Below are 12,099 nucleotides of genomic sequence, written 5' to 3'. Positions count from 1 at the left end.
TGCTTGCACGAAGTCTTGAATGTCACTGTGCTGATTTCGGCTGATTTCTGAATCAGCTGGAGTTAAAGTTGGACTGTGAAGTTTCAGTTGAGGCAGGCCGCGCCTCATGCTTCAGCTCCCAAACAATACCATTGTCTCAGCGGCTTATTGCCCTGTGTTTTTTTTCCCACTGGTTCCCACTTGGAAGTGTATGACCCTTTTTCTTAGGCCAGTTCGCTGTCAGCTGTTAGTGGGCTAAGAAACAAAGCTGCTCTGAGCTTTACAGTGTCAGAGTTGGCCTGGTTCTACTGTTCGGTCAGCTGACAGTTGCTAGTCAGGAAGCATCACCTAACAAGATAAAGCTTCACCGTTGTTCATTAATTTTGTTCCATATTCCAAGTCAATCCAAAGCTTTGATCCATTCCCACGTAGTCCATAAACTGCTGGTTTGATCTCCATCTACACTAAGTGTGAGTTCTTCTTATTATGTTATCATTGAGTACCCCTTTTTAGAATAGTGCATGCTTAATTAGGTGAAAATTGTTGGACCAGAATAGTTGACTGTAAGAGGGACCTATTAGGTTAATAAATGTACACATAAATAAAGAGACAGCGTTTGTGTTTATTTTGTGTAAGAGTTATCATTTGTCAACTAAGGTTAGTGTTCCACCCCATTCGGTAAAACGGTGTATAATACAATGACATTTAGCATGGTTTTGGTTAATAACTATCAATTATTAATGACAATTAACTTATCGTAAATATTAAGTGCTGTTAGCCCAATAATCACAATCAAGATTAACCCTAACCGTTCACCCTAACCCTAATCCTATCAATTATTAATGACAATTAACTTATCGTAAATATTAAGTGCTGTTGGCCCAATAATCACAATCCCAGAGTTTATCTCTGATATCTATTCATAAGAAAGGATTTTTGGTTAGAACTTATTAGTAATGAATTATGATTTTAATTCCAATTCAGATATATGTGTATATGTGTATATATGTATAAGCAATAATCATAAACCCTTACAAGTCATTAATTATATTAATAATAATTCATATAATATAACTGCATAAATGCTGAATAAATGTCAGCTGAGTGTGAGATCCATAAAGGGAATATGTCTGACTAAAAAAGGACATTTCTGTCTTTTGAGGCCCCATAAAAGGAAATCACACAAATGTGCAACATAGCGTAAACAGTAAAAGTTGTTCCTGAACACTTTACAGTTCTAGGTCCTAAATCTATTAGTGGTCTGTATTTATAGTGTTGTGAAAGCAGTGGCCTGGGAAAACCCCTGGCTGCTGTCCGTCTCCTGCCTTGCCTGTTGGGTCAGACTGACTCTCATGCTCCCATGCTCTTTGACATGCCACAACAAATGGTAAAAAAGGAGAGAAATAATATTGCAACATGTTACTTTTTATCCCCTGTGTGGTATAAATAAACTATAGCAGCACCATGAATTGACTTCTATACACAAAAGGCAGAGAAGAAATTTAATTGTTTTCACTTCCGGGGTTTGTCAGCCTATTCAGATTATTTTTTGACCACTTGTCATTTTTTTAAGCAGACATGATCACTCTCTGTCTACATGTTATTTTGAGCCAATTGTTGCTCACCAACACCTCACTTCATTAGAAAGGAAAATCTAACCCTGCTGCCACCACAAATCACATTAAAAGGTTATGTGTCTATGCATTGTAACTAGATGGTAGAGAAACTGAGGGTGAGGGAGACAAAATGAGTAGAGAGGAGAAAGAGTGTTAATTTCTCATGAAACACAACACTGTCAGGGGTTTTTCACAACTCTGAGTGATGATTCTCTCCCTTGTCAAAACTCTGGGTTTTGTTTTATTTTGTTTTGCTCAGGCATTAAGATGCCTGCACAGTTGCTTTCTAAAAATATCCTAAAATACAGTATTCATACAATAAAAATGCAAAAAAAGTGCATATTAATATAATCGAATGAGTTAAACAATGTCTTTAATATATATATATATATATATATATATATATATATATATATATATATATATAAATAAATATTGATCAAAGCCACAGTAAAATTTCTGGAGTTAATAGTTACATGCGAAATCAGAGTCCATACATTACAGTAAAACCTTTTGGGTTTTTAAGTCACATTACAATTTGTTGTATTTCACCACCACAGTTTGGTCTGATAAATGCAGGTGCTCCCCTCCACTGTCGCCTTGTGCTTGCTGATTTGTTTTGTCTCAGCTTTCTCCTAGTTTGTGTTTTACAATATAATGAAGTTTTGACTCTACTGTATACTGATGAGTTTGACTTTAGTAACTAAAATTAAACTGATTTATCTGTTTCAATTTTTACATTCCCTGCTGTTATTTATCTCACGGGGTTTGCACTACATATCACAACATTTCTTTTGTTTGTCCTTTTTTGTCACACCATAATGTTTCGAATTGGCAAAGCACTGCTGATCAAAAAGAGCACAAAAGCTCATCCCATATTTGCTAAAAACATTTTTTATTATCCTCCAGGTTTTTGGGAAAATATTTTGTGGATTGAAGAGACAAAAGTGGAACTTTTAAGGAAGATCTGCATTATCTTCAATATGGGATAAAACTAACACAAGATTTCAGAAAACGAACATACCAACAGTGAGACATTGTGCTGCAGTGTGATGGTCCGCTGCTGCTTTGCTGGTTAAGAACCTGGACAGCTTGCCGTATTTGATGCTCTCTACCTTAAAATACTGAATTAGAATAGCAAGCCATCAGTACATGAATTTTCGCTCACAAGCACTTGGGTTATGCAGCAGGACAATGATTCAAAGCACACCAGCAAGTTCACATTTGATTGGCTCTAAAAAGAGCAGGTTTTGGAGTTGTCTATAAACTCCACACTTAAATCCGATTGAGATGCTGTGGATTAACCTTCATGCTCGAAAATCCTCCAATATGGCTAAAATAAAACAATTCTGCAACAAAGAATGGATCACAATTCCTCCACAGTGATGTAAAAGACTCATTGTTATAGCAAATGCTTGATGGAAGCTGTTCCCGACTGGGAACAAGCTTTTATTACATTTGGGGGACAATTAGTTTTTCACACAAGGCTTCTTAAGTTATCTCTTATTAATTTAAATCAACATTTTGTAATTATTCAGGCATCTTTCTCTTATAATGTTTTTTTTTTTTTTTTTTGCTGATCTGAAACATTTGAGCCTAACGGAAACCAAAAACAGAAAGAATCTGGGAAAATATTTTTTGTGTCTTTTCTCTACATTTATGGAACCTAGATTTAATTAAAGTTATTAAAGTTATTCTAAAACATCACAAAATATGTAATGAGGCTGTAATTATGTTTGTTACCCTTGTGAAAAGTAAAATATGTTGTTTTTTTAACAGTGTAATACATAAGCATGCCCAAATCAGGTCATCCCTTAAGTAAATATGAACAGATTCATTATGAGGTTTGCCACAAAGCCTCATTTGGATGCACAGGTTTTCCATTATAGATTTCATTCAGGTAAGTTTTAGTTGCATCAGGTACACAACTCAGCAGACTGTAATATTTTCATGTTTGCTCTCTAATATTTTCTTCAATGTAGCAGAAAGTACTCGTACTCGTACTCGGTACTCATACTCGTACTCGTACTCGTACTCGGTACTCGGTACTCGTACTCGTACTCGGTACTCGGTACTCGTACTCGTACTCGTCGTCTTCCGCTTATCCGGGACCGGGTCGCGGGGGCAGCAGACTCAGCAGAGACACCCAGACGTCCCTCTCTCCAGACACCTCCTCCAGCTCCTCCAGGGGGAGCCCAAGGCGTTCCCAGACCAGCCGAGAGACATAGTCCCTCCAGCGTGTCCTGGGCCGTCCCCTGGGCCTCCTCCTGGTGGGACGTGCCTGGAACACCTCCCGAGGAAGGCGTCCAGGAGGCATCCGGTATAGATGCCCAAGCCACCTCAACTGGCTCCTCTCGATGTGGAGGAGCAGCGGCTCTACTCCGAGCCCCTCCCGGATGGCCGAGCTCCTCACCCTATCTCTAAGGGAGTGCCCGGCCACCCTACGGAGGAAGCTCATTTCAGCCGCTTGTATCCGGGATCTCGTTCTTTCGGTCATGACCCAAAGTTCATGGCCATACGTGAGGGTAGGAACGTAGACCGACCGGTAAATTGAGAACTTTGCTTTTCGGCTCAGCTCTCTCTTCACCACAACCCATTACTGTGGCAGCCGCAACAATCCGTCTGTCGATCTCCCGCTCTGTTCTTACCCCACTCGTGAACAAGACCCCGAGATACTTAAACTCCTCCACTTGAGGCAGGAACTCCTCTCCAACCTGAAGAGGACAAGCCACCCTTTTCCGGTCGAGTACCATGTCCTCGGACTTGGAGGAGCTTATCCTCATCCCAGCCGCTTCACACTCGGCTGCGAACCGCCACAGCGCATGCTGTAAGTCTTGGCTAGAAGGGGCCAGCAGGACCACGTCATCCGTAAAAAGAAGAGACGAAATCCACCGGTCCCCAAACCAGACCCCCTCCGGCCCTTGGCTGCGCCTAGAAATCCTGTCCATAAAAATTATGAACAGGACCGGTGACAAAGGGCAGCCCTGCCGGAGTCCAACATGCACCGGGAACAGGTCCGACTTAGTGCCGGCAATGCGGACCAAACTCCTGCTCCGCTTGTACAGGGACCGGATGGCCCCTAATAAAGGGCCCCCGATTCCATACTCCTGGAGCAACCCCACAGGGCATCACGAGGGACACAGTCGAAGGCCTTCTCCAGGTCCACAAAACACATGTGAACCGGTTGGGCAAACACCCATTAACCCTCAAGTACCCTGTAGAGGGTATAGAGCTGGTCCGGTGTCCCACGGCTGGGATGAAAACCACACTGCTCCTCCTGAAGCTGAGGTTCGAATATCGGTTGGACTCTCCTCTCCAATACCTTGGCATAGGCCTTACCAGGGAGGCTGAGGAGTGTGATCCCCCTGTAGTTGGAACACACCCTCCGGTCCCCCTTCTTATGAAGGGGGACCCCCACCCCAGTCTGCCAGTCCAGGGGCACTGTCCCCGACCGCCACGCAATGTTGAAGAGGCGTGTCAACCATGACAGCCCTACAACATCCAGAGACTTGAGGTACTCAGGGCGGATCTCATCCACCCCCGAAGCCTTGCCACCGCGGAGCTTGTAGCAGAAAGTTAAAGTCTCAAAATATTAACACAGAAAAACAACTTTCCTACAGGCATTATGTATTTTCAAAGACACTGAGGAAAAGTGAAAAGCCTCGCTCATGCCTGCGGCTCTATTTTAAATATAGATTTAAATTCATTGAACAATCCTAAAAAATTGTTTTATGTCCAATGACAACTGAAGTATCTTTATGTGAATGTAAGCCTTACCATAATAAATCAAATTAAAAGTGTGTGTTTTAAACATTATCCAAAAAAACATGCAGTTTGTAGTATAAACCCTTTTATGTTATCAAACAGTGTCAACAGAAAACATCAATATAAAATGCAGTTTATATAATAATACAAAACTAATAAAAAGAAAGCCTTACCGTTCCAGAGTCATCATCCACATCACAGTACTCAGATTTCTATCAGACCTTCTGTGTATCTTACATGCAGGTGTCATAACTACTTTTTCCAGATCACGAACATGTGTGTATTTGTCAGTGTTGTACAGAGGTACGGAGTGAGTTATTCCTCTGCGTGTTTCTGTAAATCCAACACGTGATTGTTTGATGTGTGTGAGCTGCTGCAGTTCATGTTTTTCAATGTCTCTGACACTCACACATACACAGAGTTCTCCTCTGTGTATTGAGGAGTCTCTGTTGTTTGTATTAAAGTGTGTGTGTGTAATCCTTAGTGCATAACAACTCAACAGAAGAGGCACTGTGTCACCAACACCATCAGCAGAGAGTCCATATGTTGGGACCAGAGTTTCCATCATTAACCATCCCACCGGGTCTCTGAGCAGGACCAGCGGTGGAGCTCCAAGGAAAACAGTTTGCTTGCATGCAAATCTGAAACTTGCTGAAACAATACAAGACAGCTACAACAGTGGCTTTTTCTGCATGTCTAAAACGCTTTAAGATAATTTCATTACAGTTTTCCTTGATTGCTTTGACCTGCTTAAAGAAACTGGGATCCATTCAGTTTTCACCATCTCAGCAGACCAGAATACACCTCTTGCAAATGTGTTAACACTTTCTCATTAGATTGACACATTTTCCCCTACCCTTTTGCAAAACAGTTAGCACAGATGCCATTCCAGCATTCCCAACTCCATTGCTTTAGCTATGGTAACCAAACAAGAATCACCTATTCCTAACCATTAGAAGCTCGAACGTTTACACACATTCCCTGAAAACATGCCTCATATTCTCAGAACTCCTCATCTCTCCCTCACACAATCTTCAAAATGTCTCAATTCCCATGAAAAATCAAACTTTACTTTAAAAAAAATATGAATTCCTCTCAGAGCGCTATTTAGCTGGCAAATGACACACCCAAACCAACAAATGAATAAACATTTATAAGGACCATTTAAACTCTGATGAGCTCAGTGTAAAACACTATGATGAATGGAAATCACAAATCATGACTTAAACCGTTTTCTCCTCATTGTTACACGTGCTGCAGATAGTACATAGGTGTGTTGTCCATTTTTTACATCGTTTCCTTATACTCGAAAAACTCAGAACACGCAAAAATAGTATATCTTACAACCAACACAAAATTGTACATCGTGCTACACATACAAAAAAAAACAATCCACAATTTACTGCACATGTGGTAACAGCAAAAAACAAACAAACTATGCTACATCCTCTTGTCTGTTGGGGTTGGGTCACTGCAACTCATCCACGTCACAAGCAATGTTTTCCCTGGCCAGGCAGTGGGGGAAATATTGCCCGGCATAGTGAACCCAGTTATGAAAAGCATCAACGGCTACATCTCCACATGCATCTTCCATAGCTTGGATAAGAGGTATAAGGGTTGGTGGATTTCTGTCATACATTTTCCATCTCCATGTAACAAGAAATTTCTCAATAAGATTGAGGAATGTAAAATATGGAGGAAGATACAAACAACAAAAAATTGTGGGTGGAAAGTGAACCAGTGATGAACCAGTGCAGCCTGGTGGAAACCCACATTGTCCCAAATGACAAAGTACCTGAGCAGCACTGGGCCATCTAGCTGATCTGGTGGAATGAGTATGTTGTGTAGGGTGTCCAGCAATGCGATCAGATGAGCAGTGTTGTAGAGGCCAAGGGTAGCAAGAGGATGGATGTGGCCGTGTTGGGAAATTACTGCACACATTGTGTTGTTCCCTCCACGCTGGCCAGGGATTCTAATGATGGCACGCTGGGTGATGATATTCCTTTCCCTTCTCCATCTTTTTGTGAGGTTTAATCCAACTTTATCAATGAAGATGAACTGGTGCTCCACTTCAGCCACCTCTAGCTCAGGGACTTGCTGAAGCACACATGACAATCTCAGGAATAGACAGGAAGTGGTCACTTTTGCAAAGCACAAGAATACAGTACTGAAATATGTAATCAATAATTTATAGTGTTATGAGTTTACAATAAATGTGAGATTTTATAGAACCTATTTGTACATAGATCTATCGCAAATCTTTGATTCTTTCTGAATTGCGTTCAAATGGCACCCTGTAAACTTGCTTCATCCTCAGATTATTTCTGTGAAAGACATGGCCCAATCTTGATAAGCATACCCTATCAATATTTTGAAATAATTCATTGTTTTCAATTATATTTATTTGTATTTGCCATAATGTTATGGCATTATTTTCTAGGACCATGTCTTTAATTGCAGTTTCCTGTTCAGGAGACAGAAGACGTTTCCGGCCACCTCGTGTTGGTAATCTTTCAGTTCTGCGATAGATACAAATAGTAAAATACTGTAAATACTGAGTATGAAAGTAGAAATATATTTCCCAAATATCTGAATCATATTTTAATTTTACAGTCTTACAGACCAGTCCACAGGCACTGTCCCACTGTTTAACTGAATACTGTATTGATATGCAGTACGGCTATTTCCAACTAAAAATCTTACCTATTCTCATTTTGGAAAGTCCGGATGATGGGTGTCACAGTGTACCTGCTCAGGTTTGGCTGTACTCTTTGCCCAGCCTCCCTCATTGTTAGACCATGGTCAACTAAAGTGGCTCGAATCTCATCGGAGATTATAGTCCTTGGCCTTCCTTGTCTCATCCTCATCGTCTTCCTCCTCTTACTCTGACTCCTTCTCCTGCCCATCCTCCTCCTCTTACTCTCACTCCTCTGGCTCTACCTGTGTTTCCAATGTTGACATCCATTGCACTAAAACAGAAGGCTCACATGTACGCCTTTTCTGCTCAAGCTCTGATTGCTAATTGTGAAACTTTGTGACGAGTCGTGTGAAAAGTCGGGCAATGGCTTTTAGAATTTTGAATGACAGTTAGTTCCTTGTGAAAACAGGTTATTTTCCTTGTGCAAATTGTGCTAAATGCATGGGAATTGTGTGTAGTGTGTTTCAGAACTACACCTGCAGAGGAGAGCAGGAATTGTGTTCATTGCAGAACTGGTTCAAGGGGCTGGTGCACGAGTTACATGTTGTGGTCATAGTGCCTCAAGTACCAATTTTTGTCTGTGACCAATTGAGCAAAACTGTAACAGTGGGTATTTTTTTATTCTGATATTTTATTTTGGTTTACATTTACAGAATTTTCTGTAATATTCACGGTACTTCAGTTTTCAGTCACAATTTGAAAAAAAATAGTAATGGAATCAGTAAAATTTACATTAAAGCATTTCCAACTTTTGCAAGAAGGTAAATTTGACTCAGCCTATGTAGAAAGATAACAAATGGCACTGGCATGAAAGCTATGTAATAGGCTACAATGATGGGCTATGGTGCACAGAGGGCTGTATTTCGTAATGATTGATCAGAAGAGCTCATACAAGTTGTGTTGTTTGAAGGCAAAATTTGCTTTTGATTCATATTTTAAATGTTTCTGCACAGTTAGAGCCTTTTGCAAACAAAATGTGTCACTTTGACCATTAGTACCACAGTTTGGCCTGTGTGTTAAGCGTTTTGAAAATATGCAGTTTGAGCTGACTGCTGCATGATAGCAATCAAGGAAAACTGTAATGATGGGTAAGAAACCAATCCATAAATCCCCAGCCCAATGTGAAAAAGAAAATGCCCCCTAAACCTAAGAACTGGTATTAGGTTTTTTATATTGTGTAGGAGGAACTTTGGCCAACTCTACATTTAAGAATAAAACAAAATACATATACATTGAAGGTTCTTCAGGAATGTCTACTGGACTTAAATGTATACTTTGACTAGACCAATTAAAAACCAACATCTTGTTAAAATAAATTTAGCAAGCAAATATTGTGGTTTTCCATTAAACTCATCAATAAATGCAGCACCTCTCTGTTGTGTCCTAGACACAGAAGGATTGAAAACCCCGTGCGTACTTACAAAGTTACAGCTTTGTTGATACAACACCAAAAATGGCACATCCACACTACAAGCAGTAAATGGAAGCAAACTAATCCTTTAAAACTTGACAAAATTTGAAAAAAGCATCAAGTTTCTTCCAAAGCTTGTAAAGATTTTAGTTGCAATAATTTAAGGAACAAATAAAAAAAAAAAATACGCAAAACTCACAGCTGATATGTGCAAACTCCATAGGCATAAAAACAGGAAAATATGCAAAGCTGAATGATGACAATGTGTGTTAAAATATAAAAACATTGTTAAAAAAATTTTAGCCCACTGGTAGAGCACTTCTGCATGTGATTCTGTGTTGTTAATCTTTGACGTGCTGTTTTCTTGTTTGCTCATCTGTGTATTCATGCAAATGTTCCCTGTGGTGGGAATCCACTCTCCTCAGCGCTCAAGAGGAGGCTCAGCGTAAGATGCAGAAAACCTGAATACAAATCACAAAAACACTCAAACACAACCACACACAGAAATGCTTGAGTTAGATAAATGTATCTACCACCAGTGTGGAAACTGAGCTGATACATAGCAGCTGCAGCTCTGGTTGAATGGGAAGGGAGGAAGCGGAGATGGAAAAGAATGGAGATATAGTGCTGGTTTGCAGAAGATAATCACAAAAAGGGATGGCTAAAATTAGTGACAAGCATTTTTACTTCTGCCAAACTGGGATGCATCTTGTAAATTTCATGTGGTGCATGAATATACAAAAACTTCAATGCAAAGAGATGGGAAATAGACCTACTTTGAATACAGATGAAAAAAAAATGCTATTATCACTGTTTTATTTTAATCATGATCAGAAAACATCACACATTCCATGTTTTTGGAATGATAATATAAAAAATATGAATGTTTTTTTTATATTTTGGAAGAACGTTCCTGATTTGTTGATTTAAATAATTTGGATGATATTAAAAACACTCAAGCTATTTTACGCATATCTATTCCATTTCAAAGAAAGTTACATTGCATATGCCTGTCTTAATAGAACAAAATAAAAATACAGTTTTTATTCAATGTAAGTAGATGAAATAAATTCTCTCTCAGCAATCAAAAGATCAAAAGTCCAAGTCATGACTAACCAGGGTGCAGACATGGGTGAATCCGAAGCAGAAGAGAAATGCACACAAAGCACACATGCAGTAAAGTACTTCTTTGGGTCAATGATGAATCTAGAGAAAATGTCTTCAGGCCAAAGTAACGACGAAAGCCTTGTGCACCTCTCTGTAGGCGTTTCGGAGGAGAGCGTATGGGAAGCAGCTTTCCAGCATGTCTTGACTCAGAAACGGAGAGTCTTCCACAATCTAGATCAATCAGTGATGAAAGGACAAGAATTTGTTCATATGTAAAGCCTGGCTAAAATTCATTTTCTATTATTTTGCCTAGATATTTTTTGTATCTAACATATATTGTATGCATTTTCTTAAAACTAAATGTCTTAAATCTCTAAATTTGTTGTTTATAAATTCTTTGTTCAGCATTATGATAATTAAATAAAAGGGCTTCTATAAAACCATATTTATTTTCATTGAAGAAATGTCATATTTTTCAGAGTTACTTCCAGATGATTTTGTGCTGGCCTACCATGTGCAGGAGCAGGTAGATGGACTCTCGATTTTTGACATCCACTCGTTCCACGTTTTGTCCTAGCTGAAGCAGAGTGGAGGAGGCCAGCTGTGAGAGGACAAAGGGGTAAAAAAAAACAATCAAACAACTGGAATGATTTTCTAGTACTGGTAATGACCTTAACTGGGTCAAAAGGTTGCCAGTATCTTGAAAAACCTTTTTGCTGAAATACTTTTAGGACAGTCTATAAAAAAGGATGCATTTGTCCTATATCTCACTGAATAAGTTACAGCTTTATTTGAATTAGTTTTTTCTGCAGTTTGACACAATAAAACCATATCTGGATCTAACTGAGTGCCGGCAAGTCTTTAGTGCTCATTACCAGTTAACCAACGCCCAGATGTTGAAGACAAGTAGTGTTTAATTTGGTGATTTTCCTCTCTTAAATATTTTTTTATCTGGATATGTTTTAGAGGCCTGAGCTCCTAACACTGTATAGTATTTCTGATAAAAAAGGAAGGACTGTATGTAGAGTGACCTCTAAGTACTCTTGTAAGTAACCTATTTTTGTGCAAATATATCGTCCAGATGATCTCTTGTAAGTATCAGAAAGGTACTTTACCTGTATGTATCACTATAGGTAACTCACAGGTACACTTGTAAGTACTCCTGCAAGTACCTCATTTGTATACTGTAAGCACATTGTAGGTAGACAATATGTAACCTGTAGGTTACACTCCGTGTGCCTTGTAAGTTCCCTGTAAGTACCCTGTAGGCACCTACTAAGTATTCCTGTATGCACCCTGTAAGTACCCCACAGGTATCTTATCCATTCCTTGCAGGTACCATGTACGTACCCCATGGATATCAAAAAACTGTTTTGCTAGAGAAAATGTTTTCTGCTTACCAGGAGGAACTCTTTGAGCTGCTGCTCGATGTTCTTGTTTTGGACAGTGAACATGGCAGCAGCCAGCTGATTGATCGCTGCAGCTAAACAGTGAATGTTGTTGTTGTGACCTAAGAAAAAAAA

The 12,099-nt window shown here is 39.5% G+C and overlaps 1 protein-coding gene across 1 annotated transcript in view; it reads right to left on the bottom strand.

Moving 5' to 3' along the window:
- Positions 1-8,669: 8,669 nt before the first annotated feature.
- Positions 8,670-12,099, bottom strand: part of nckap1l (NCK associated protein 1 like) — a 30,490-nt gene continuing 27,060 nt past the window's right edge. Inside the window, exons 29-31 of the mRNA XM_047348547.1 lie at positions 11,977-12,086; positions 11,088-11,177; positions 8,670-10,807 (exon numbers count right to left, since the gene is read on the bottom strand). Of these exons, the coding sequence (XP_047204503.1) occupies positions 10,691-10,807; positions 11,088-11,177; positions 11,977-12,086 (317 nt within the window). The 3' untranslated portion in view covers positions 8,670-10,690. The remainder of the gene's footprint in view (positions 10,808-11,087; positions 11,178-11,976; positions 12,087-12,099) is intronic.

This window comes from Girardinichthys multiradiatus, chromosome 20 (assembly GCF_021462225.1).
Source record: "Girardinichthys multiradiatus isolate DD_20200921_A chromosome 20, DD_fGirMul_XY1, whole genome shotgun sequence".
NCBI classification, from domain to species: Eukaryota; Metazoa; Chordata; class Actinopteri; order Cyprinodontiformes; family Goodeidae; genus Girardinichthys; species Girardinichthys multiradiatus.
Note: the sequence above shows the minus strand (reverse complement) of the source record. Positions and strands in the feature narration are given on the sequence as shown.